Source organism: Mus musculus, chromosome 13 (assembly GCF_000001635.26).
Source record: "Mus musculus strain C57BL/6J chromosome 13, GRCm38.p6 C57BL/6J".
NCBI lineage: Eukaryota > Metazoa > Chordata > Mammalia > Rodentia > Muridae > Mus > Mus musculus.
In genome coordinates, this window is record NC_000079.6 from 104,456,245 (window position 1) to 104,483,160 (window position 26,916).

Consider the following 26,916-nt stretch of genomic DNA (forward strand, 5'->3'; position numbering starts at 1 on the left):
CGCCAGCCCCTCATATAATCATCTTAATGGAAACAGAAGGAAGGAAGGAAGGAAGGAAGGAAGGAAGGAAGGAAGGAAGGAAGGAAGGAAGGAAGGAAGGGGAAGGGAAGGGAAGGAAGGGAAGGAAGGAAGGAAGGAAGGAAGGAAGGAAGGAAGGAAGGAAGGAAGGAAGGAAAGAAGGAAGGAAGGAAGAAAGAAAGAAAAAGTCTTTGATAAAATTCAACATGCATTCTTAAGCCCTAGAACAAGTAGGGCTGTAGGAAACATATTCCAACATGATAAAGGATGTGTATGAAAAACTCATGGCCAATATCATCCAAAATGAATAAAACCATTAATAAGCCCCATTAAAGTCAGGAATGGGAAAGGACTGCCCACTATCCCTACTGCTCATCCATAATGTGATTGAAGCGTTAGCTGGAGCAATAAGGCAAGAGAAGGGATACAATGGGAAAATATTAAGTCAAATTATTTTCAATTGAAGGTTACATTATCTTATACCCAATGTTCCCAAAATTTGACTATAAAAATTGTAGAAATTATCAATAATTTCAGCAACATGTTATGATACAAAATTTAGTTATAAAATTTACCAGTCTTAATACATATGAGTAATAAGCATGCTGAGAAAGAGATCATGGACACACTCCTCTTGCCAGTCTCTCAAATAAAATAAAATATTTAGAATATACATAACAAAAGAGGTAAAAAACCTCTACAATGAAAACTTTAAATATGTGAAGGAAGAGATTAAGAAACATACTCGAATTTGAAGACCTCCCAAGCATATTGCTTGATAGAATTAACATTGTGAAGAAAGACCTTCCTACCAAAACAGTTTACTGATTCAATGAAGTCACAATCAACATCCTCATCACATTCTTCACATAAATAGAAAGAAAATCTTCAATTTGATATGGAGCAACAAAAGACCCAGAATAGCCAATTAGTCCTAGATAAGTGTTTGTTTCTATACATTCTGTTCATTTTAAGTGCTATGTGCATCTGTTTATGACCCCAACTTTTATACATCTATTTCTATTGAGTCAGTTTTGTTTGATATTAGAATGGCTACCCCAGCTTGTTTCTTGGGACCATTTGCTTGGAAAATTGTTTTCCAACCTTTTACTCTGAGGCAGTGTCTGTCTTTTTCACTGAGGTGCATTTCCTGTATGCAGCAAAATGCTGAGTCCTGATTGTGTATCCAGTCTGTTAGTCTATGTCTTTTTAATGGGCAGTTGAGTCCATTGATGTTAAGAGATATTAAGGAAAAGTGATTGTTACTCCCTGCTATTTTTGTTGTTATAGTTGGAATTCTGTTCATGTGGCTATCTTCTTTTAGGTTTGTTGAAAGATTACTTTCTCTAAGGTGTAGTTTCTCCCCTTGTGTTGGAGTTTTCCCTTTATTATCCTTTGAAGGGCTATATTTGTTGAAAGGTATTGTGTAAATTTGGTTTTGTCATGGAATACCTTGTTTTCTCCATCTATGGTAATTGGGAGTTTTGCTGGGTATAGTAGTCTGGGCTGGCATTTGTTGTCTCTTAGGGTTTGTATGAGATCTGCCCAGGATCTCCTGGCTTTGATAGTCTCTGGTGCAATTCTGATAGGTCTGCCTTTATATGATACTTGATCTTTTTCCCTTACTGCTTTTAATATTCTTTCTTTGTTTAATGCATTTGGTGTTTTGATTACTATGTGATGGGAGGAATTTCTTTTCTGGTCCAGTCTATTTGGAGTTCTGTAGGCTTCTTGTATGTTCATGGGCATCTCTTTCTTTAGGTTTGGGAAGTTTTCTTCTATAATTTTTCTTTTGTTTTGTTTTTCGAGACAGAGTTTCTTTGTGTAGCTCTGGTCTTCTATAATTTTTTTGAAGATATGTACTGGTCCTTTAATTTAGTCTCTCTTCTATATCTATTATTTTTATATTTGGTCTTCTCATTGTGTCCTGAATTTCCTGGATGTTTTGGGTTAGAAGTTGTTTGCATGTTGCATTTTCTTTCACTGTTGTGTCAATGTTTTCTATGGTATCTTCTGCACCAGAGATTCTCTCGTCTACTTGTATTTTGTTGGTGATGCTTGCATCTATGACTCCTGATCTCTTTTGTAGGTTTTCTATCTCCAGGGTTGTCTCCCGTTGTGATTTTGTGATTTCTTTATTGTTTCTATTTCCATTTTTAGATCCTGGATGGTTTTGTTCAGTTCCTTCACCTGTTTGGCTTTGTTTTCCTCTTATTCTTTAAGGGATTTTTGTGTTTCCTCTTTAAGGGCTTCTACCTGTTTACCTGTGTTCTCCTGTATTTCTTTAAGGAAGTTATTTATGTCCTTCTTAAAGGATGGACATCTTAAAGATGTCCTCTATCATCGTCATGAGATGTGATTTTAAATCAAAATCTTGCTTTTCTGGTGTGTTAGGGTATCCAGAGCTCACTGTGGTGGGAGAACTGGGTTCAGATGATGCCAAGTAACCTTGGTTTCTGTTGCTTATGTTCTTATGCTTGCCTCCCACCATCTGGTTCTTGCTAGTGCTCCCTGTCCTCGCTATATCTGACTGGAGCCTGTCCTTCCTATGATCCTGGTTGTGTCAGAACTCCTCAGAGTCCAGCTGTCTCTGGGATGCTGTGATTCTGGGATCCTGGGATCCTGGGATCCTGGATGTGTCAGAGCTCCTGGGAGTCAAGCTTCCTCTGGGACCCTGAGATTCTGGTGTGACCAAGCCCCTGGGTGTATTAGAGCGCCTGGGAGTGGAATTTCCTCTTGGTGTTGTGGGACTGGCTGCAGAGTTCAGGCCCAAGATCTGATCAGGGCACCAACTCAGACTGGAAGGAACCAATGGCACTGGTCGGGCAGGGTTCCTGCATCCCTAGATCCCGCTGGTCCCAATTACTCCCGGTGGTGCTGGAACAGATGTTGTGTCATCCTCACCTCTGATCCTCTGATCCTGGGTGTGTTAGAGCGCCTGGGACTGGAGCTTCCTCTGGGTGTTGTGGGACTGGCTGCCATATGGAAACATTCTAAACTCCATTTTTCTTGTTCACTTAGATTATTTCCATTGTATTTTCTACTTTCTGAAGTTAAAAGTTATATTCACCTTTAATTAAACACTGTGTTTAAAAATCAATCCATTTAGGTTCATTTGTTTATGGTTATCCTGTTAATACTGACTTAAGATCAAAACAGAAAAGCAATCAACCTGCCAAGTGTACGGATACAAGCTGAAAATATGAACGCTATTAAATGAACACAATGTAATGCTGTGGGGTGATTTGAAATATGTTAATGCCACATTGGTACAGCATTTTAGAAGAAAATTAATGAGTGTAAGGAAAAATATCTTTGTAAAATATAAAATAATTTTAGTTATCTTTTCGAGGACATTAATTTTCATTTATCAAAAAATAGCATATTGAAATTATAAAAACCTAGAAGCCCCTTAGTTCCTAGTTCTTAAGGATATATGGAATGTACAGCCAAAGATGAGTCAACTTTTAATGCTTAATATGAAGTTCAAAATTGTTTAAGAAGCACAAGTGTCTTATATTTTGTTCGGAGTGAATGATACAGCAACCACATTGAGGTGGCAGATTTTCTTGTGAGCCTATGTATTGTTAAGGTACAGTCGCTGGGTCTTAATAACCAAAGAGATCTAGTCTCCAGAACAATGACATGAGACTATTCTCAATATTTATTTGATTCACTGTGGTTTTGCCTGTTTTCTTAAGTTTTAACAGTAAATATTACCTAGAAAACATTTTTGAAAATACATACATAGCTATAATTTATATAAAAGTGAAATGTAAATATCTACTAATTACTTATACTAGTCTGACCTGAGATTCAAGCTGCATAGGGCCTGCTTTAAAAATAAAGGCTGCTTTAAGCAAATGCATTTGTAATGCTCTCTTAAAGACACTGAACTTTTATCTTAACTTTTAGAAACTAACTTACAGTTTCTGTCACTGAAATTAAGCAGCATAGACTCCATTTCATAGTTTCAATGTTTATTCTGAGAATCAACCGACATATTGTATTAAAGGCCAGCATTTTTGTTCCAAGAGTAGCCACATTTAATGCCTTTTAGAAATACATGCTAAACCTAAAAAAGTGATGCCTGCTCTTGATATAAACAAACATTTCCTTCAACTGGATATATTGCTTTTTGTAGCAATGTCAGTAGCTGAGCCCTGTGACTAACAGTGGAGGTATGTGACTAGGTAGCCACATGGCTATAGTTATCTGCCCACAGGAATGACACAATGCAGAGGTAATGTGATGAAACATGGAGCATCTGAGAGCGGATCACAGCTATGCTTCTTGTGAATCATTCTTCCCTCAAACATTTAATTTCAATAGTTAAAAAATTCCACTGCTGTCATTTGCTATTCTAGGGATTGGGAGGGAATGAATACAACCTTAAGACATTTGCCAGTAAACTGTTGGACTATATTTTAGACCCCTAAAAACATGTTACTGAAGGTGATCCTAGGAGTCTTGAGTCACTGAAAGCAATAAGATATACCTTCTTCAACAACTCACCATTGAGATGGTAGCTACAGAAGTTAGTCTGCTGAGATCAATAGACTTAATAGATTTTCCTATCAATCTCTTATATTCAAAGGGATTAGTTGAATGTGACCAACACAAGACAACTGATTCATGCCCGAGACATAAGCAGCCTTGGGAGAAGCCTAGTTCTTCCCGGGAAATTTTCCTTCATCAAAAGATCCTTTTTCATAAGAACTCCCACGTTTGTGAACAAATTTCTTTTTAAAAATAGGTTATTACATTTTAAAAATAACCAGAAGAAAAGAAGAGATGGATGGAAAGAGGGAGACAGGTAGGCAGGTAGACTGATGGAAGAACATATAGAATTAGCTGGTATGTAAATCTGTGCTTCCCTGAATGCTGTGAGTGCTGCTTTTACATTCACCTTTTGTGTCCATAGGGAAGGGGAGGGGAAGTTCAGGAAAGAGCTTCCCTTCTGCTTTGATGCCCATTTCCAAGATGAAATTGTTAATAATGAATGAATGACGCCTTTCGTATGATCTGAAACTTGCTTTTCTCTGATATTGTGAAATATGTCTCCTTGCTTGATTCCTGATACTAAAGCAAAATGGTTATATATTAAATCTCTTCACAAAGGATGTTTATAAATAAAAGTCTGTGTGTGTGTGTGTGTGTGTGTGTGTGTGTGTGTGATTGCATTTTGTGAAGTATGACCAAGTTGTAGTGGATATGTCTGCTAATAATCATAAGCATATGCATAAGAATTTTGTAAATTGTAAAATGAGAATGTTTTTAGTTATGCTAATAAGTCACATGGACTAATATTTAAGAACAAAATAAGCATTTTGTAAATTAATATTACAACAAACTATGTATTTTACCTTTGACAGTGGTATAATCAAAAGGTATCCAAGTCTGTTACAATAAAACAGACCAGTTTCTTGCAGTCCAAAAGTGGTCCATTACCTCTAACTTGATGAGCTCTTAGAAAGATGCAATCATAAATGGAAGGAAATAAGTGAAATGTGTGGATGTGATATATTCATAATTTAAAATGACCTTGTTTTATCCTGTCCTATAAAATGTCAGAAAGTAAATTAGTCCCTGTTGCTTTGTTTTTAAATACATATGCATATGCATGCATTGTCTTATACTAAAATGTATATTAATACATTTTATATCCTATTTTGGAAAATTCAAGGATTTTTTTAAGGAAACCATGAAGATGTACATAAAATGGAAACATTAATTGCAGCTTCAAAACATCTGTGGTTCTGAATACGAAAACAATTATTTTTGTCTAAAGTTTGACTATAATCGGCAACACTTCTGTCCTGTTTAGAGAACTAGACAAGTGTTTCAGAGCAGATAGGACAGCAGTGATCCAGTGAGCTTGGCTTCCCAGATGAAAGCAATACTTGCCTCACCTTTTGGAAGGGAAACTACTCTCCAATTAAGGATGCCATTCCTTTTTTTAAAGGTGTCCAAAGACAAGAAGTGGTCTGTAAAAGATTGGATGACAACTCCATTGTCCAGAACAATTTCTGTGATCCTGACAGTAAGCCACCTGAAAATCAAAGAGCCTGCAACACTGAGCCTTGCCCACCTGAGTAAGTATGACAAAAAGTGAAAATTCGTTTCTTTAGATGAAAGAAAACATTGTGTATTCATATTTGCAAGTACGCACCTTGCTTCTTGTAAAATTGTATGGTAGTTCCTGTGGAGTGAGACACAAAGCAGCCAGAGTGGTAGACAGACATTTTTGGAAAGAACATGTACTTTTCTTTTTCCTCTTCTCTGCTAAGTAGCTTTATAAACGCAACTCAAAATAAATCTTTAAAACTATGTAAAACAAAATGATGGTCAAAATCCATGGTCTAGGTTTGTCCCGATAGATTAGCATACCTTTGTGTAATTGTGAATTTAGCTCATCAGATTGATACCCTGCTATTTGAGATTTTAAATATCATGCTGGGCATCTACTTGGTATTTTAAGGCTTCTGGGTGATACTGGTTATACATATTTTGGGGATTTTGTTTTGTTGTTGTTTTGTTTGTTTTGTTTTTTTGTTTCATTTGTTTGTTTGTTTTTGTTTTCCAAGAGAGGGTTTTTTTGGGTAGTGCTGGCTGTCCTAGATTTATCTTATTTTGCAGACCATACTTGCATTGAACTCATAGAAATCCGCCTGCCTATGCCTCCTATGTGCTGGGATTAAAGGCAGGCACCACCACTACCTTTAAGCCTATATTCTCAAATCCAATGCCTTGAAGATTACAAGCTCTTTATCATTGCATCTATATCAGTGGTTCTCAGCCTTCCTAATGCTGCCAACCCTTTAATCCATATGCTGTGGTGCCCCCAACCATAAAATTATTTTTATTGCTCTTTCATGCCTAAATGAATAATAATGTAAACATCTGATATGCAGGATATCTGATATGTGACCCCTCCCCCACCAAGGAGTCATTTTCCACAGGTTGAGAACCATTGATCAATACATTGTAGAGCTGAATTTCTCAATAAAGGCCTTTTTAATGGTTTAATATTAATTGTCATATTAAAATATCTGATTAAATTTAAGTTTCCTAGTTCCTCTCCTTTTGTAGTTCTGAAATGAAGTTTCTTGTTTAAGGTGGGAGGTGAAATTCAAAAGAAAAGAGTAAAGAGAATGTAAAATTAGAAAAGTTTAGTCTGATTAAGTCTTACATATCTTTATTGGCCAATTATTGCTAGCTTCTTTTTTTAGTTTTTTCTTTCCTTGTTTGAATTCAGACAATGAAAGAGAAATTTTAGTTTGGAATGGTTTATATAAGATTCCAGTAGATATTTGTATGCTAGGGATAATCATCATAGACTGCTATGATTCAGTAGGACTGGATGTGAGTGCAAAGGAAAGTTTTCCTTCTACACAGTGATGTGATGCACAGATAAAGGGAAGAAAAGAACTTCCTAATACCGTTGTTAGTATTTTGATGTATGTTATTTCCAGGTTTTTGTATGTACATATGGCCATGAATATGTAATGAAATGTTATAGTCCTTATATGTTATGGTCAGTTCTTAGTATATTTTGAACATTATCTTTGATGACATTTTGTAGTTATGTCATTGTTTATTTAAATTGAATTACAGTATTGTACAACCCTTGTTTTGTTTACGCTCTTGCTCTCCTGTGATACCACCATACTAAACAGTTTTGCCACTAAAACTATGTTGTTCATAGTTATACCCTCTGCAACATAAGGATGAATACAATTTCCAGCCAAGTAAGAAAATATTTTAGAATTGTGGCACATTGTCAAATTGTTCCCCAGTGCTTGCAATCCTAGCATGTGCTATGTACAGACAGGAGAAGCAGAGCTAAGGAGCTCAGTACCAGTATTGGCTACGTAGAGAACGTGTGCCATCCTGCGCTTCAGAGGGTTCTTTCTCAAACAGCAAAATAGAATAAAGGGAAGCAAAACGAACTGAAAATAAGTTAGGAAAATATAAAATTTCTACTAATTTCATTAATATAATATTTAGTAGGTCTCACCTACTCTATTATACTTACAAAGCTTTTCTCTTGCTTTAGTACACTCATTTTTATACTTAGAATATTTTATATTTTGAATAAATCAAACTATGAAATTCATAATTTGAAAAAGGAATCTGTATTTTCTAAAATTATTAAGTTAAAACCCTTAGTAGCATTTTTTTAAATCAGAAAGTATCTGTTCAAATAATAAAATGCTTTTATTTTTTTGTTACATTGAGAGCTATATAGGTATGTATGAAAAAAGAGAGGACAATAAGGTTCTCATTGAAGAGGAAATACTTTGAAGAATAGAAAAATAGATGCATTATTAGGAAAAGGATAATGATAGTGTTTATTTTAAATATGTTAAAGAGTCAGCAGAAGCCTTCCTAGGGAGAATCAGCATGTGCCTGGAAGCAGCTTTTTTTTTTTTTTACACTCCATATTACATTCCCCCCCGCCCCCCATCAACCCTCCCTCTGCTCTACATCCCACATCTCCTCCCCACCCCACCCTATCTCCAGTGGATGCCCCCACCCCACACCCCACCTGACCTCTAAACTCCCTGAGGCCTCCAGTCTCTTGAGGGTTAGGTGCATCATCTCTGAATGAACAGAGACCTGGAAGTCCTCTACTGTATGTGTGTTGGGGGCCTCATATCAGCTGGTGTATGCTGTCTGTTTGGTAGTCCAGTTTTGAGAGATCTCGGGGGTCCAGATTAATTGAGACTGCTGGTACTCCTACAAGGTTGCCCTTTTCCTCAGCTTCTTTCAGCTTTTCCCTAATTCAACAACAGGGGTCAGCTGCTTCTGTCCATTGGTTGGGTGCAAATATCTGCATCTGACTCTTTCAGCTGCTTGTTGGATCTTCCTGGGTGTGGTCATGCTATGTCCCTTTTTGTGAGCTCTCCATAGCCTCAGTAATAGTGTCAGGCCTTGGGACCTCCCCTTGAGCTGGATCCCACTGTGGGCCTGTCACTGGATCTCCTTTTCCTAAGGCTCCTCTCCATTTCCATCTTTGTAATTCTTTCAGACAGGAACAATTATGGGCCAGAGACATGACTGTGGGATGGCAACCCCATCCCTAACTTGATGTCCTGTCTTCCTGCTGGAGGTGGGCTCTATAAGTTCTCTCTCCCTACTTTTGAGCATTTCATCAAAGGTCCCTCCCTGTGAGTCCTGGGAGGTCTCTGGTGTGTAGTCTGGGAGGTCCCTCCAACCTCCTATTTCCTGAGGTTGCCTGTTTACATTCTTTCTGCTGGCCCTCAGTCAGGTCCTTTCCCTCACCTAATACCAGATCAGGTTCCCCCCTCCCCATCCACTTTCCCTCCCAGCTCCCTCCCTCCCTCCCCACTTATGGTTGTTTTCTTCTCTCTCCTAAGTGGGACTGCCAAGAATCCAGTCTTTATAGTGCTGGGTTTTTATATCAACACTATTTTTACACATGAGCTTATGTATAAATCATTATTATAAATATTATTCCTATATAGTACTGTGATTTCTAAATTTGTAGAATCCAAAGAAATAAAAACAAAAACCTATAGATTGTAGTAATACTGAAACCAGAATTTTAAAACATCAATTAATCAATAAAATATGCACAGCACTATTTGTTTAGTTTCTTCAAGACTATCTGAGCAAACAGATATAAAATAATTATCACATACATTGCAGTAAAAGAATTATAAACAACCATGTAATAGATAGCCTGGAGTAGAAAGAGTTTGTTTGTTTGTACAAGGGACTGAACCCAGGGCCTAGTGCATGTCAGGCAGATGCTTGCCATTGAGTTCTATTGCTAAACGTTTTTAATTTTTTGCATTCTATTTTTAAATGTGAACTTATTAAGTTGCCTATGCTAGCCTTGGACTCATTGTGCATTTCCAGCAGCCTCCTGCTTCAGCTCACCAGCTAGCTGAGATGACAGCCCTGTATAGGCTCAGTTAAAAAAGTATTTTCATCCAGGGGCTAGGTTTTGCTTGATAGAATCTTTTATGATTGAATGTTTGACAATTATTTTGAGTCATTGAACCTCACCCATGGACAATTATAATGTGTTAAGTTTAGAAAAAGATTCATGAGCATTCTCTATAAAACTGTGAAATTTAAGACTAGGAAGAATCATAGAATAATCTCAGCCAACTCTCATCATTTCACAGATGAGGATTTTAATCTTTGGTGGTGTTTTTCCCATTATACCAGACATCACTAGCATTCTAAGTTACAAACCAAATGTCTAGTGGCACTTTATGTGTCTAGCTTTCTTTGTTTCATCAAAGCATTCCCAATTGTCACAATTTAAAAGATGCTTATTATATTGCTATTTAAGAATTGAGAAAATTCTTTGCCTATAGAATGCTTATGGTACACAGTTCTATACAATCTTAGTTTTACTTTCCAATTAATTAAATAAGCCTTCTAAACCTAAGAAAATTACAGCATATTGTAAGCAAGTAATAGGCTATATAATTAATTGTCTCTTGTTGATTAAAGAAGATACTGCCAAATTGATTAAGGATGATATTGCCAAATTCTGAAGATTTTCTTAATTTTGTGATATGTTTATAGGGAATAAAAAGTGATTTGACACTGCTGGGCTGTGGTGGTGCACACCTTTAATCCTAGCACTTGGGAGGCAGAGGCAGGCAGATTTCTGAGTTCAAGACCAGCCCAGACAGCCAGGGCTACACAGGGAAACCCAGTCTCTAAAAAAAAAAGCCAAAATAATAATAATAATAATAATAATAATAATAAAAAGTAAAAATAAAATTTAAAAAAAGTGATTTGACTTGATTCTGAAATAAAGGGTAGAAATCCTTTGTCTTTCTCATCCCCACAAATACTGGATATTAAACACACAGTTCAAAACTTTGTTTTTAATACAACTACTTAATAAGTTTATTTTCTTGCTTTGCCATTTTCCTTTAAATTATAATACAGAAAATCTGGTTTTATGAGGAACTCTTCAAAAATGTCTGGTTTCATCAAGTTTAGATCAAAATTTTATGTAGTTCATCTCTTTTCCCCTTCTTCATGTATTATTTTCTTAATAATAATCAAATAATGGAATGAGATCTGATTATACAGGACACAACAAGCCACTCTGCTTTCAGATGTTCAGAAGATGTCTGTTTCAGATGTTGAGAAGAGGCCAGCCATGGTAGCACACACTTTAATTCCAATACTTGGGAGGCAAAGGCAGGTGGATCTCAGTAAGCTCAAGACCAGCCTGGTCTACACAGTTAAATCCTGTCTCAAAGCAAGCAAACAAAAAGATCTTGACCTTGACAAGAGCTTAGAAAGAACCAGCTATAAGATGTCTCAGGCTAATGATGCAACAGCTGATTGTCCCAGAATATTTTATTACAGAATCTAAAGTGAGAATATAGAGAACAAAGAAAAGGCCATCAGTGTGTCAGACATGTCAGGAAGGAAACGAAGGAAGCAGTAATCTAAACTAGACAGGACAGGGAGACTGAGACACATGCAGTAGTAAGGTGGCAACCTTTACTTCCATCATTAGGCTTTGAATGAGAGATGGGAAGGGAGAGGAGTATGATGCATGATACAGCAGGAGCTAAAACAGGGGCTGAATATGAAGCTTGTGGTTACAGTCAGGAAGGAGATTGGTAGTTTGACAAGTTAATAATTTACTTCCATGTATTCTGCGTTGATGAGTAGAGTGATAAATTCACACTAAGAATCTGGGGAAATACCACTGGCCATAAAAGAGACAAAGAATAATAAAAATAAATAAATACTAAAACTTCAGGAGTGCCCTGGGCCTGTGCTCTAAAGAATAGCAGTGCCACCCAAATCATGCTGCCTGTGAGCACCTGGGTGTAAATGTGAAGGTCTCCATCCCTCTTACATGATGAGACCTAATGAGATCATGGCTGGAAGTGTTATGACTGAGCTTTTTGTGGCTGTGACACACATTTCTGTTGTATCCCATAATCTTGGTGAAGAAATCACTGTTGCAAATTGAATCAGAGTATCACTATGGCTGGCATGCAAGTGATTATTCTCAGCACATATTTTTCTCCTTACCAAATATGGTACTAACAACTTGGAATCACGTTCATTTGTGGGAAAAAGAAAGAAAGGGATAAGGAAAACTCTTTAAATCTTCTTTAGAAAATGACCTATCAGAAAAATATGGCACTGTCAATTTTTTAACTTAACATTACATCTTAATTTTAAAAGTGAATTTTAGGTAAAAAAAATAATTCCTTGAGTTGGGAAATATATTTTAAGTTTCAAAATTGATTATGATATTTATAAATGCCATTTTCTCTATAAAGTAGTAATAAAACAAATAATCTTGAGTAAAAGTCATTTTGACCTGGTGGGCTAAATGTTGTTGTGCTACATTAGGATGCTGGCACTCTGATGTCCATTTCCTGTCCTCTGATTACCTTTCCTGCACAGTGGACTTATGATCAGGAAAGTAGTGAGGATTGGTTCTTAAGCTCTTCACATTCCTCTCTCTGGGTAGTTTCATACCAAAGAACATAAGCATGACAGCTGCATAGATTTATATCATAGAAGTCATAATCATAGATCAAAAAATCCTTTGATATATATTGTTCTCTACAATGTTATAAATGAAATTCACTGGAAATAACTGTTAATGGGAAATCAAGTCTTTGTTCCATTGTTGCTCTTTGTAGGACTTTAGAGAACTATTTTTCTAACACAGGATCTTAGTGTTTAGTCATTTTTTGTTTTTGTTTTTGTTTTGTTTGTTTCCCTGGAGAATAAAGCAGACTACCTTTAAATGCTTATTAAGGTTATAATAATATTTATATCTCGGTCAAGATCCTGATGGCAAATAATAAAATTTCAACTTGAGCTAACTTCAGTACAGAGGGTTATTTCACAAAGCTTAGGAAAGAGTAAGGGTAGACAGATGTACTAGAATCATGGGCAGAGACATTAATCAGGCCTTCCCAGCTCCTGTTTGAGGGGTAACATGGACTTGAGCACCTTTGTGGTAGGAAGGAAAAGGACTACTTTTGCTTCAGCTGAGTTGTAAAAATTCTGAAGTAGAAGTCTTATTGGCCTGAACTGGGTCATGGTTCCCACCGGAGAGTGATAGTGCAGAAGTAATACCAAACCCCATCTTGAAATTTTGTGCATGTGAGAGTTCATTGTGATGAAAGACAACAGACAAGGAATGGGGAACCTAGGACCAGCTTAAGACAGTTGAGCTTCTTCCTACGTGACTATGGAAACAAGCTCTTGGAGGTTGTGTGTGTGTGTGTGTGTGTGTGTGTGTGTGTGTGTGTGTGTGTGTGTATGTATGTATGTATGTATGTGTGTGTGTGTGTTTCCCGCTTTCATAGAACTAATTTAGGGCTCCACTTTTGCAGAAAAATATTATGGATACAGGTACCTGGCCTTTCTCTGTCCCTATAAGGACTATCAAGTCCTACTACATTCATGAGACTTTATTTGTAGAAATTGGAAAACAAATCCCCAGCTCCTTTGGAGTTTAGGACCCACTGTGAGAGAAGTGGCTGTGACGTCATAATCATAAAAGTCTTTACTGTTTCATGCTGTTACATTAAAACACCTTAGCATGTAACCTTTATTCACCTTCAGAATGTCAAACTGGCAGTTTGAAATTGGCCTTAGTGAAATGCTTAGACTTTATAAAAAGAAAAGGGCAAATGGCTTAACTCATAACTCTGTTCCTCATAGATAACCAGTTACTAAACATTTACCAGCATGTTCTAGAACTTTTAAATATATTATTTAAGCCTCATGGAAATCTTATAAAGTAATTTTTATCTTCAGAAATTAATGTTAAAAGAGAGAGAAAGCAAAAAGGTTTCAAAAACACATTGGGTATTATTTGTTTGAACTTAATTTCTGCTTGCTTCAAAGCCTACCCATTGCACTTTGAATGGCAACTGAGTGACAGTGAACAGTGATTTGCCTAATGACTCTTGCATTTGTATCATTATATCAACTGAGCTGTTAGCTTTTCCAGGGAAAGCATGAAGTGCACTCAGCTAACAGCCTCACAGGGCACTGAAGACACTATTCTCTGTATTGCTCCGTGTATTGCTTCAGATGGTTCATTGGAGACTGGTTGGAGTGCAGCAAGACTTGTGATGGTGGGATGCGCACAAGGGCCGTGCTCTGCATCAGGAAAGTTGGACCTTCTGAAGAGGAAACACTGGACTACGGCGACTGCTTAACACACCGGCCTGTGGAGAAAGAGTCCTGCAACAACCAGTCATGTCCACCTCAGTGGGTAGCTTTGGACTGGTCCGAAGTAAGGAAATCTAAGCCTTTATGTTTTGAGATATCTTAGTTATCAATTCCAAAACATTTAATATTTAAGCACATCTGAGCATGGATCTTAGACTGAACAAGTAAGAACTACCCAATAGTCAATTTGACCATGTTATATTGTATTATTGTTTGTCCAGAAGTAGGAGGTCTTTGAAGCAAAGAACTCAATGAGAAACTCATCATTAATTTAATTAAGAAACCCACATAAAGTGAGTTTGAAATAGCATTGTGGTGAATACCCTTAGGAACTGTTCTTTTTGGTGTCTCACAAACTCGGTGACAGATTAATCTGACTAAAATGAAATGGGGCATGCTTGTTAACAAAATGATATAAATCGAAGGCACCCAAAAAATAATCTTGTGCAAAACAAGATATTAAGCAGTTAATTCTTGACCCATCAGTATGAATGATACATACAAGCATGCAAACACACACACTCTATACAGGTGGCCCTCACCATCCCAAGGCTGTAACCCTTTAACATAATTCCTCATCTTGTGATGACCTCCAACCATAACATTATTATAAAACTATTTTCATTGCTACTTAATGACTGTAATTTGCTACTGTTATGAATGATAATGAAAATACCTGTGTTTTCCAATGGTGTTAGGTGACCCCCTGGGAAGGGGTCACTTATGACCCACAGGTGGAGAACCACTGCTCTATACTCTCCTCACAGTTTCAGTAAAGGAGCGGAGTCCTTCTGTAGGATTGAGTAATGTTAAGGAAAATGGATACTTAAAGAGTATTCTTTCAAGTTGATGAAACAGGATGCATAATAGGTTCTGTTCTATTATATCCTGCTAGAAACATTGTGCCCCTTGCTTTGAGAATTTTCAGTAGTCTTCTTGAGTTTGTCAGAAGCAAACAAAAACTTTGAAGATGTTTCTTTAGGAACCTCTGTATGTAACTATTCCCTTCTCCTTAAATGGCCTTGTTAAGATAATCTCTGGGTAGTTGGGAGTAGTGGTCACAAACTTTTAATCCTAGCAACTGGAAAACAGGCAGACAAACCTCTATGGGTTTGAAGCCATCCAGCCAAGGCTACATCGAAAGACTTTAACTTCCTCTCATTAAAAAAATATGGACCACGGGCGCAAAATTCTGAGCAGTTGTAGTTATTCATAGACTATCTGGGAGGAATGTGGGTATTCTCTCAAGCTGCTTGGCTGTATTACAGTCTTGTAATCACATCCCGAGCAGGAGTGATTACTTGGAGTCCTAGCTTCAGTCAAGCATATAGACATTGGTATGATCTTGTCTGTGGTTGCAGAAAAGAAAACATATTTCTTTTCCCCACAGGGAGTGCATGAATGCCTAATTTCACCTGAAAATGAAGTGCACTGATAACAATAGCCATTCTGCATAGTTGTGAATGTTCATGCCCAATATGAAAATGTATGGATGATGACCAATAATGATGACAAATTTGTTATGTTAAAAATTATAATGGAAGACAATATAATTGGCTTCAACCATTTTAGGGTACCAAGCCCATAAGTTTAATCGAATGCTTTGAGGCATAGGCAATATGGAGAAAATAAAAGGTCCTTATAGGCTCATGTAACTAGAGAATATTGTAATAGCATTTGATAACAGGGAACTGTGATACATAAACTTATAACTATATAGAAACTCATAGTTGAAATGGTCAGGGAGATGTGTACTGATATGAAGGTTTGTAATCACCTCCAGAAGGATTCCAGGGTTTTGTGTCCCTAAACAAGGAATTCGACAGAGACATGTAGACAGTAAAATGTAAAGCTAGAGAGTTTGTTAAGAAGGATTCCATACTTCCAAAAGAAGTAGGCCCAAGCAGAGAAAGAGTTAGAAGCTCAAGTGCAATGCTATATCAAAGATGGGGCTTTCCTGTCATATTTCATGGGCTTTGGGGTTACTTGCATAGCATAGGCTTCCTTGCTTATGTTCTGCTATATGTAGTTCTAGATACACCTTCATACGTCACATTTGAAATCTCCATTCAAGAGGGTGTATTAAGTATCATAATGAGCCTTAATGGATCACCTTCAGACACTCTGCAGTATAGCTGGACCCAATTAAAGCAACTCAAATTTATCCCAGCAGCAGCAGTGCTCCTCAATACCCACCCCAATGTTCTGGGTCCCCAAATGAAAGAAATACACACACACACACACACACTTTATATTTTGATATGCCTAAAACAGCTCAATGGCTGGGCCACTTCCTAACATCCACGTGGCTAATCCAACCCCCCTCTGATATTCCCGAGTTATTGCTTACAAAAATCTATATTTCATCTTTGCTGCCCTAGGCCCAGTCACTTAGCCCTCTCAAGCTGCATTCCTCTGACTTCTACATGGCAACTGTGGTCTCTGTTCCACACCTCTCAGGCATGGCGCCTTGGTTCTCCATATCCCTGCATGGCAGATCCTCTCCTCCTTCCTCAGTCTCTTCCCTGGGAATCCTAAAAGTCTGGCCTGCTCAGCCATTAGCCGCCAGCAACTTTATTTACTGATCAAAACCAAAGAATACACAAGGAGGGACCCATGGCTCCAGCTGCATATGCAGCAGAGGACGGCCTAGTCAGACATCAATGGGAGGAGAGGCCCTTGGTCCTGAGAAGGCTTGATGCCCCAGTGTAGGGGAATGCCAGGTCAGGGAAGCTAGTGAGTTGGAGAACAGGGAAGGGGTGATTAGGTAGGGGGTTCAAAGGGGAAACCAGAAAAGGGGATAACATTTGAAATGTAAATAAAGAAAATATCTAATTAAACAACAACAACTAGGGCAGAGTTCCCTCAGTGTCTTAAATTCAGACATGAAGATTCTCATGCAATTTTGCGGATCCAAATTAACAATACAAGCAGCATTAGACCAAACCCACAACACTGGAGTGTGTCTGTTACAGTGTTTCCAGCCAGTTCTAGTTGGCTTCAGTTCTTCAAGGGAGACTTAGTATTCATTGCTACCCTTGGGAAATGACTTCTCAGCTTGCTAAGATTGTAGCAGTTATAAAAGGCTTTCCCCACCTTACTACTGCTGTACTTTCCTTTCTTAAGAGGAGCCTGAAATAGGGTCAGAAGCCTTTTTAGCTAGTTGTAATTGAAGCTTAAGGACAAGAGAATTTGAAAAGAAAAGGAAATCTTCTTTATAAAAATATAACTGAACATAAACACAAAATATTGTAACGTATGTGCCAGTGGTTCCTGCAGTTAAAGACAGAAATTGTGAGTTTAAAGTCAGCCTGAACTTCAAATAAGTAAGTTCCAGATCAAACTGGACTACAGAGTGAGTTCCTTCCTCAAATAGGAAGAAAGGGCAAAAGATGGAAAAGAGGGAAAGGAACACAAATCATCCCTGAAAACTAAACCAATAAGAAACCTCTGCCAAGCAGTAAGACCAGTTCGTTTCATCTTGCCGTTGCACATTTGTTCTCAAGTGAAATAACCAAACACAATCACCTTGAAGAAGGAGACCTTTAAATGGCGTTGAGATGGAAGCTTTTCAGTAAATACAAGGTGTCCTTCTGGATTTAATTCACACAGGTTAAACTTAAACTTCTTTTGTAATTGTTATTCTACTTTGCTGGTCTCAGGAGTGATGCTCTCGGGTGGCTTAAGAAGCACAGGGGCATCCCTGGAAGTGCATGTGGCTGCTGAGGACACTGAGTGACACTTCTGACACCCTGTCTAAGACAGCTGAATCACAGCCTAGAAGAAAGAAGTGCTGGGAAGCGGAGTGCTCATGCTGGGCCTCGCCCCGAGATCTCTCCGCAGATGTAGATGACCTAGGAAACCTGTCAGGTGCAGAGCATCGTTTAGGGAGTGCTGGCATTACTGTCTAGTTGAACACCATCTTTACTCCCATTTTTTGTCAAGAGGGAGGAATGGCTGTTGTCTGTCTTGCCTGTCTATTGTGCACAGGTGGGTTTCCCTTTCCTTGCTTTACCAAGAAGCCTAGCTCTTCCCTAAATGGGTTAAGGTAAGGAAGGATAAACTGCACCAAAAGCCAGCACCCTCTGCCTTAGGAAAACAGGATCTCTCCCCATGGGAGAAGGTGGCTCTGGAGAAGAACCAGCCACATTTGAGATCTTTTTAATTCAATCTTTTGAAAACTGCAGCCTAATTTCTTTGGACATACCCTTTGAAGACCCTCATGTTCTTTCTGCTCTGTCCTCTGATTGTCTGATCGGAAGGATGTGCTGGATGGTACACTCTGAATGAACCTGTTCTAAGTGGTAGTCCCTGCCTTTACTATTTTCTTAGAAGAGATTTTTTTTAATCTAAATTTTATTATTACACCTAGGTAATACAGTATGTAAAGACCAGAGTTGACTATAGGGAGTATAGCCTGACTATAGGGATGGAGCGGCTGTGGCTGGCTCTGTAGGCCCAGACCCCGTGCACTCATTGAACAAGAATGTGTGAACACTTCTCAGCTTTTGACTAAGATCAAGTGGGCTAACAATGTGCCGTTCCCTTTTATCCTCTGGGACCCTCATGAAATGCTTTTCCTCTAAAGTTCATAAAATGTATTGTTGTGAGTTAAAGGCAGAAAGCTGAACTATTCGGGAGTAGTAGTAAAATACCATGTGGGAAATAATATTGGCTTGAAATGTAACTCATGGTGATGGAAATGGAGACAAATCGTATCTGAAAAGAGTTGGATGAATGAGAGCTGGTGGTTTATATGGGAAGAGTGCGGCAGTAGTGAGGCTATGTTTGTTGATTTGGCTGTGAACATGAGTAATACATCAAGATTTTTGTTTCTGATTTTTAACTCCTACCTTTGCCTCCACTGAAGTGATCTTAGAAGAATTATGTGTTGTCTTCCTTAAAAATACATGTTAATGAATCTTTCTTTAAGTTGGAGGAAATATTTTCCATTACTGGATTCATTGTGATAAAGAGACTACATAGAACCTTTGACTTTATTTATCTGGAAAAAAAAAACAATATTTTTCTCCCTTTCTATGCCAATATGCCAAACTCAAAGACTATGGCTGATAAAACCAGTCAAAAGCCGATGTTGAGAAAGCACACAAGAATTTAATTTCTATGCTCACTCTCATAATATGTGGTATAGTCTTTGTTCCCATGCCTGTCTCCTAAATAAGAATACAGGCATGTTGAGTATAGAGACTCTCATTTTCTTTCATGCCCCACCCCTCAAGTTCATGTAATTCCTCTGGACCAGTGGTTCTCAACCTTCTTAGCACTGTGATTCTTTAATACAGTTCTTCATGCTGTGGTGACTTCCAACTGTCAGTTATCTTTATTGATGCTTCATAACTATAATTTTGCTACTGTTAAGAATTGTGAACTTGTTTAGAGATAGAAGTTTGCCAAAGGGGTTGCAACCCACAGGTTGAGAACCACTGCTATAGAAGATCAGTAAATATGTCTGAATGAAAGGTTCAAATCACATCTTGCACATGTGTATAAGACCCTTCATTGACTGAGAGGAAAAGAGATTTGGAAAAAAGGTTCTGAAAACTGTAGAACTTTAGTCAGCCACTGCATTTAGAGACATGTAAAGGAAAGGATTTGTGACATAGGAAGAAGTGTGGTTTTCTCCATTTGAAGAGCAGACACTGAATTCTTAATGTTTGTGACTTATGAACATGAGGAAGGCCAGAGGTATTTATGCAACAACCCTTTCCTGCGGGCATATATTCTTGATACTGTGAAAATAGTTGACCTACTCCACTGCCAACTTGCTCTACAAAGACTCGTTCCTGTGGTTCACTAATAATATAAAAGTTCCCTTTCAAAGACAACACCCAGTAAGCTTCCACATTCCAGAACTTAGCAGAATCTTATCACAGCTGAAGGAGGCCAAGAATAGGAAAGAATAGAAGAATAAGCCCAGCCCTAATAAAAGAATAAAACGTTAGCCAAGAAAAGCAAACATTGATTTGAGCTCTTAAAGACCTTAGGGAAAAGATACACGTGCTTCCCTTTACTGACTGTGGAAGGAGCTTCAGAACTGAGTGTTTCCCTAAGTAGATATTTTATACATATGCACATTTACTTCAAGACTTCCTTCACACTTTCCTGTATTTAAATTGTTGTTAATTAATATCTGTTTTTATTTCCAGTGTACTCCTAAATGTGGTTCAGGATTCAAGCATCGGATTGTTCTGTGCAAGAGCAGTGACCTTTCTAAAACATTCCCAGCTGCACAATGTCCAGAGGAGAGCAAGCCTCCTGCTCGCATCCGCTGCAGTCTGGGCCGCTGCCCTCCTCCCCGCTGGGTGACAGGAGACTGGGGCCAGGTAAGGCAGCCAGATGTGGGCTCCTTTGAGATACAAACCTAAGTTTTTTGATTCGATCATTGTGAAGGCTTAAGAGTAAGAATTAACTCATAGAAGTCCTAAGTATGAGATCTACCTATGAGACTACATAAGCCGTTGAGACCAGCTGTGGACACATCCCCACTTAGCCACATTTCTCCACATCTGTAATTATTCTACTCTATTTCTAGCATTATTATTGTTCCTGTTACTATTTGGGAGTTTATTATAAAGGGCCCAAACTTTGTGTATGCCATACTGGCTTCAAACTCACAATCCTCCTGTTGCAAACAGGGATCCTGTTACTAACAGGGGTTATAGGTATGCATTACCCCATGAATCCCAAGTTCAAACCCCATGAATCCCAAGTTCACCTGTTCTTTCGATCCTAGCATTTCAAGTTCAATGTCAAGTAGACTCAATAAGTAGAATGTAAAGAAGCCACAGCACTGGAACCCTAGTTCTCAACTGATTTAGTAATAAATCAGTTAATACCAACGTCTTAGCTTTAGCTTCTCCACTCATAAAGCATAGAATTCCTCCTAGCCTTACAGTGAAGCTTTTGGGGACTTAATTCAAATACCCATGGGATCGATAAGATGAAAAATGAATAATACTTATACTTCAAAGTACTTTTCTCTGATGTATATTGTGAATTAGGAAATAATACATAGGCCTATTGACATGTGTCTTATATATATCAAACTATTTTATGCTTCAATTTGCATTTGTCTTTTTTAATAATAAAAAATCACTTATTTGTTGTAAGTTCTGGTGTTGCTGGGAGTCAAATGCAGGCCATCACTTTGGTGGGGCCCGCCTTACCCACTGAGACGTTTTGCTGCTCCGCTTCCTATTTTCATTCTTTCCTTCATTCCTTATATATGTAGCTAATTTGTGCCATCTTGCTACCGGCCATGTTCAATTATATTTAAAAAGTCACAAAAATAACTATAATGCCTATATTAATTAACAAAATTTAGCCATTATACAATCTACACACACACAAATATATTCATATTTCAAAATGTCAGACCATTCATGATAAATGAGTACAATTCTATCAAGTAAAAAACTTCTACCAAGTTTATTTAAAGAACACCAAATTGGTATATTTTATGTAGTAAGGAAATTATTCATTGTTCTTCTAAATATCAAAGAGGAAATCTGTTAAGCCACATTAAAAAAAATAGTATGCAGCTCTGCGTGGCCACTCATATCCATAGTGTCAGCATTTGGGAGACTAAGGCAGGAGACTCTTGAGATCAAGGCCATCCTGTACTATATACTGTGACTCTCTTTAGTAAGAATAATATCACAGAAAGTAAATTGCTAATGGCTGGTGAAGTGGCTCAGTAGGTAAATTGCTTGCTGTGTAAGCATGAAAGCCTAAATGCTAATCTCTAGCACCCATGTAAAAAAGCCACATGTAGTAGTATGTGTCTGTAACCTCAACACTGAAAAAAGGGAGACAGGATGATTCTTGTTACTAGCTGACTCCATGAGCTCCAGGTTCAATGAAAGATATTACGTCATAAAATAAGGTAGAGAACTACTGAGGATGATTTCCAACATTAACTTCTGGCATTAACATGTACATGCACATACATATGTGTATACATACACATATACTGTACAACACACATATAACACACACACAAAAGAATGGAGTAGATTTTTAGGTAGCCAGATCTTGTGGAACTTTGTGTTTGCCTGGAAGATAGTCAGTATTCATACATTATAAATAGACAATTTGCTCTGTGTTCAGCCCTATGGGAGGAAGTGTGATCATAAAATAACCAAAGATTTGCATCTCTACAGAATCACTTCGTTTAACTCACAAATTCTCAAGTGGCATATGCTTGATAAGATTAGGCATTCCACTGCTAATATTTTATTATTAACAGAATCTTCACTCAGAGTTTAATTGCACATAATTGACATTGCACTATTGAAGGTTCTATACAGACATGGTGTTAGGAATTGTATGTTAAACCAGGTACTTAATTAGCTTCATGTAGCTGGAAAGAGAAAAGTATACTAACTGGCTAATACAGGCTAATATAGACTGTCTCTAAGGTGTATGTGGCTGATAATTCCTTAGAAAATTCATGGTATTACACAAACTTTTTTAAATTAGTATTCATATTAGCATGCATGGTGTGTGTGTGTGTGTGTGTGTGTGTGTGTGATTTGTACATGCACAGACATGTGCCACAGTGAGCATGTAGAAGTCCTAGGACGACAATCTGGAGTCAGTTCTCTTCTTCTACCTTTATGCGGATTCCAAAGATAGAGCTCAGGTCACCAGGCTTGTGTCGTAAGAACTTTGCTCACTGAACGACCCCATGCATCCCTGCTCAACTTCTTCTATGAGATGTCCTCCTTACTCTCTTCTTAATTCTGCCAAACTTGTTTGGAATAATTATAGCATCCCAAGAAATTGTTATCCCTTGTCTTCTGAGTACTCACTATATGGCCTTTGTTTTCTAAAACAACTCAATTCTTGAGTTTTGAAACCAATTCCATAGTAAAATGAACAAGTCATATGACTCTCAATAAAGATTTCATAGGGTCTTTAAGAGTTGATATGTACAATAATTAAAATAATGGTTTTTTTATCTGATAAACAGTGACAGTCAGTATTTTTTTTCAATATCTTTGAATTTAGTGCTCTGCTCAGTGTGGTCTTGGACAACAAATGAGAACTGTCCAGTGCCTTTCCTATACTGGACAGGCGTCTGTTGACTGTCCAGAAACTGTCCGGCCTCCATCCATGCAGCAGTGTGACAGCAAATGTGATAGCACCCCTCTCTCCAGTACTGAAGGTGAGTACCCCAAAGAGCTTGATTATGTGACTCTCCTCTACTGCCCCAGCCTTGGAAGAGTCCCCTGACTCAGTTAGGGTACAGTATGTACCAAGAGTTTGTGAAAGCTGTTATATGACCTGCCTATAACCAGGAAACCTGTTTTATCCTGATTGTTTCATTATATGTTTAACACTAAGACACTCAACATCTGGAGAGAAATTTATATGTCTTTAAAATGACATGTCAAAGTGGCTATCTCTAAGGTCATATCTAACTTAGCATTCTGGTCGACCTTTGCCGGAACTATGGAAATGCTTTCTACAATGAGTCCAAACTTGTAAGCAAGACATGGTGACACGTGCCTTTAATCACAGCATTCAGGAAGCAAACTCTGTGAGTTTGAGGTTGATCTAAACAGTGAGTTCCAAGACAAACAGCACTCTGTAGAGAGACCCTGTCTCAAAATACCAGAAAACAAAAGAAAAACAAAAAACAGTTCTTGTGATACATATAAAGAAAGCTTATGTTTAAAGCTGTGTGTTTTAAATACGTTTCTCATTGTAGAGAAGTAAAACAATTCCTCTATGAAGGCTAAGAAAGGAGGGCAAGGGTCTTTATACTTTGAAATTTCTTTCTTTTTCTTGTACACTGAGAAATCCTTTTATTAACAGCAGATGCTGGCCAAAATCCTGAATTTTATCTTTCATTTAAGTAAAAGCACTTCATCCATGTAGGCATCATTCAAAATATCTTGAATGGTACTATATATGAGATTTTCTGAAATTATCCAGAATATTAAAATAATATAGCATAGTCAGGAATGTCAAGCTTTCTTCTTATATAAAATATATGCACAGGCTCACCAACAGCATCTGAAACCATGGAATTGAATTATATAAAGAGACCTAGCTCTGCTCTTAAAACAAACAAAAAGGAACAAAAAATTACAAAGTCCAATAATTTTCTAATGAAAATGAAATGTTTATAAAGCCTCTTCAGAAGAGTTCCTTTTAGGTTGCTCTATCCAATTTTAAGAATGCTCTGAACCTGTGTTCATGGTTTTAAAGTTTCATTAGGGTTTTACTTGGAGAAGCATGGTCATCTGTGGAGTGTGTACAGAGACCTTGCCATCTTTGGCATGGCCTGTTTGTTACCTAAGACTCCACATAATGCATTTGTTGTAATGTGTGTTACATTTTAAGGATGGTGTAGCCATATCCCACATTAATTTAAAATTGTAATTTTAATTTGCAAACCTATAGCTCTAAATACCATCTACTTTTGTTGCTGTTCCTATAATATGGTGTATCCTAGAAATGTAGCTTCCATGTCTTGAAAATAATTCAAACTGTATAGCAAACAGAAGCTGTTTTCTTGAAAATACATGTCTTTTAAGTGATCTCAATGAAAACATCTCTCTTCTATCAGACTAGCAAACAACTTTCATTCATTTTAAGTTATTAGCAACCTATCTTTTAGGTTTAGGAGGTTTTTCTTCTACTTCAGAATTGGAAGATACAAGGTTAGATGGGAAAGAAGATATAACTAATCCATTAAACTACTCTGTATATTTGATCCTTTAATTCTCTTTGAGTGTATATATATGTATATGTATACATATACACACATATATACATATATAATCTTTCTGTATTCTATATCTGTATAATGTCATACAATCCTTATAATAATCTTCTGTGACATATTTTTGCTGATGAAAACAAAAGCAAAAAAACTGGGACCTGTGCCTCAGCATGGGCACAAAGGAGCAATGGTAATTGGCTCAGATTACAAGTCTGATGGTAATTAGCCCAGATTATGAATCTGATGGTAATTTGCCCAGATTACAAGTCTGGGAAGTAGTAGACACACAAGGCAGGATTTGAACCCAGATTTGACAGCTTTGAAGCATGTTAATTTTCTCTATACTTAACATGCTATTCATTTTTACTGAGAAAGTGTTTTTTCTATATAACCCATGCTGGCCTAGTATTATTAATGATCTTTCTGCCTCAGTCTTCCAAACTAGAATTCTAGGAGTATGCCTCCACTTCCAGCTTTTTTTTTTTTTTTTTTTTTTTTAATTTAAAAAGAAAGGTAGATGTGCCATGTGAGGCTGTTTCTGTAAATCCTAAGGGAGATCCAAATGAAAATCAGTGACTTTGACCTTTTGGATCAAGAGTTCTCCACAGGCTAAGTGGTCTGTGAGCCAGCTGTAATGTATTGTTGGAGAAGTCCAAGGTGAACTCAGAAAGCAGTATTTGACCCAAAGCATAAGTTGTCTCCAACAGAGAAAATGGATATGCAGATGGCAAGGGAGGGTTTTTACACAAACATAATGACTTAGTTTGGGGGATCAAATTGAAGAAGTAAGATAGACTTCTTAGGAAAAATCTGAAGGTCCAGTTTCTAGTTAATAATGCATAGTTGAAAGAACAAAGCTATCAGGAGAGTCAGGCTCTCTTGACTCCCATGGAGACGCTGATGGAAGGCAGCTTAGTTCTGCCACTACAGAGCAGGTTAGGGGAGCTCTCTCAGGATCTAAAATGCAGCCCTGCCTTCAGAGTGCTGAGGATAAAATGGTCTGTAGTTAAAACCTTGGGAATTGTTTTAACTACTGAGACTTAGTTAATGGACACTCACCTACTCAATTTTTTTATATAAAAATAATAAAGTTTCAAATACACAATAAAATTGAAAGACTTCTTCAGTGAACACTCATCTATTGCATTAACAGTTTAGTAAATTTGCTTTATTTTAGATATAATTCATCCTTCAAGGTGATTGGGATTGGGGGGGGTTGTTTGCTTATTTTGTTTACAATTTTACATATATACACCTTGCACACTGTCTTCTCTCATTTCCACCTCCCTACAACTCTGCTTGTTCCCTTCCCCCACAAATCGCTCTCACATTCATGTCTATTTGTTTTGTGTAGTGGCCCGCTGAGATTAATCAAGGCCACATGTGTAACCGTGGGTCTGGAACTACCACTGGAGCCTGGTGAGCCCAGCAGACGGCACGGAACTCTAGACGGCGTTTTTAGAGCACATACTCCATTTATCCTGCCATTAATCCATTTACTTGCCAGACACCAAGACTAGGGATACCACAAAGTTCTGTCCACAAAGGAAGCGTAATTTAGTAGGGATGGTGATGTGCTGGCTGCCATGGTGAGCAGTATTTCAGCAGAGACATAAAGAAGCATTTCAAGTACCTAGGGAGTGTGATGAATGGACAGAGCATTCACTGCACAGTGAACAGGGTCTGGACACTGGTTTACCAACAGTTTACCAAGAAGATGCTGGGATGTGGGATGCCCCTGGCTCAGGCAAGTATGTGCAGCCATAATTGAATTGAAGTAAGATTAAAAAAATAAACACACAGAAATTTTACAAATGGAGGGAAGTTTAAGCCAGCCAGAGACAATAAGAGAAAAACCAGAAGCAGAGCATCAAGACATTAAAGTGGCGAAAAGATACAGGAGACGGGAAAGGCCAGTG

The 26,916-nt window shown here is 37.7% G+C and overlaps 1 protein-coding gene across 9 annotated transcripts in view; it reads left to right on the top strand.

Annotated features, from left to right (window-relative positions):
- The window catches only part of Adamts6 (a disintegrin-like and metallopeptidase (reprolysin type) with thrombospondin type 1 motif, 6), a 210,178-nt gene that overhangs the window by 169,727 nt on the left and 13,535 nt on the right, over window positions 1–26,916 (top strand). For all 9 annotated transcript variants that reach the window (XR_003950407.1, NR_136938.1, XM_006517516.2 and 6 more), the window contains 4 exons: window positions 5,984–6,113; window positions 14,101–14,305; window positions 20,409–20,585; window positions 23,275–23,431. Coding sequence is in view for 7 of the 9 variants with exons in the window: in XM_006517516.2 (XP_006517579.1) it covers window positions 5,984–6,113; window positions 14,101–14,305; window positions 20,409–20,585; window positions 23,275–23,431 (669 nt within the window). In the remaining 2 variants the exon portion in view is untranslated. The remainder of the gene's footprint in view (window positions 1–5,983; window positions 6,114–14,100; window positions 14,306–20,408; window positions 20,586–23,274; window positions 23,432–26,916) is intronic.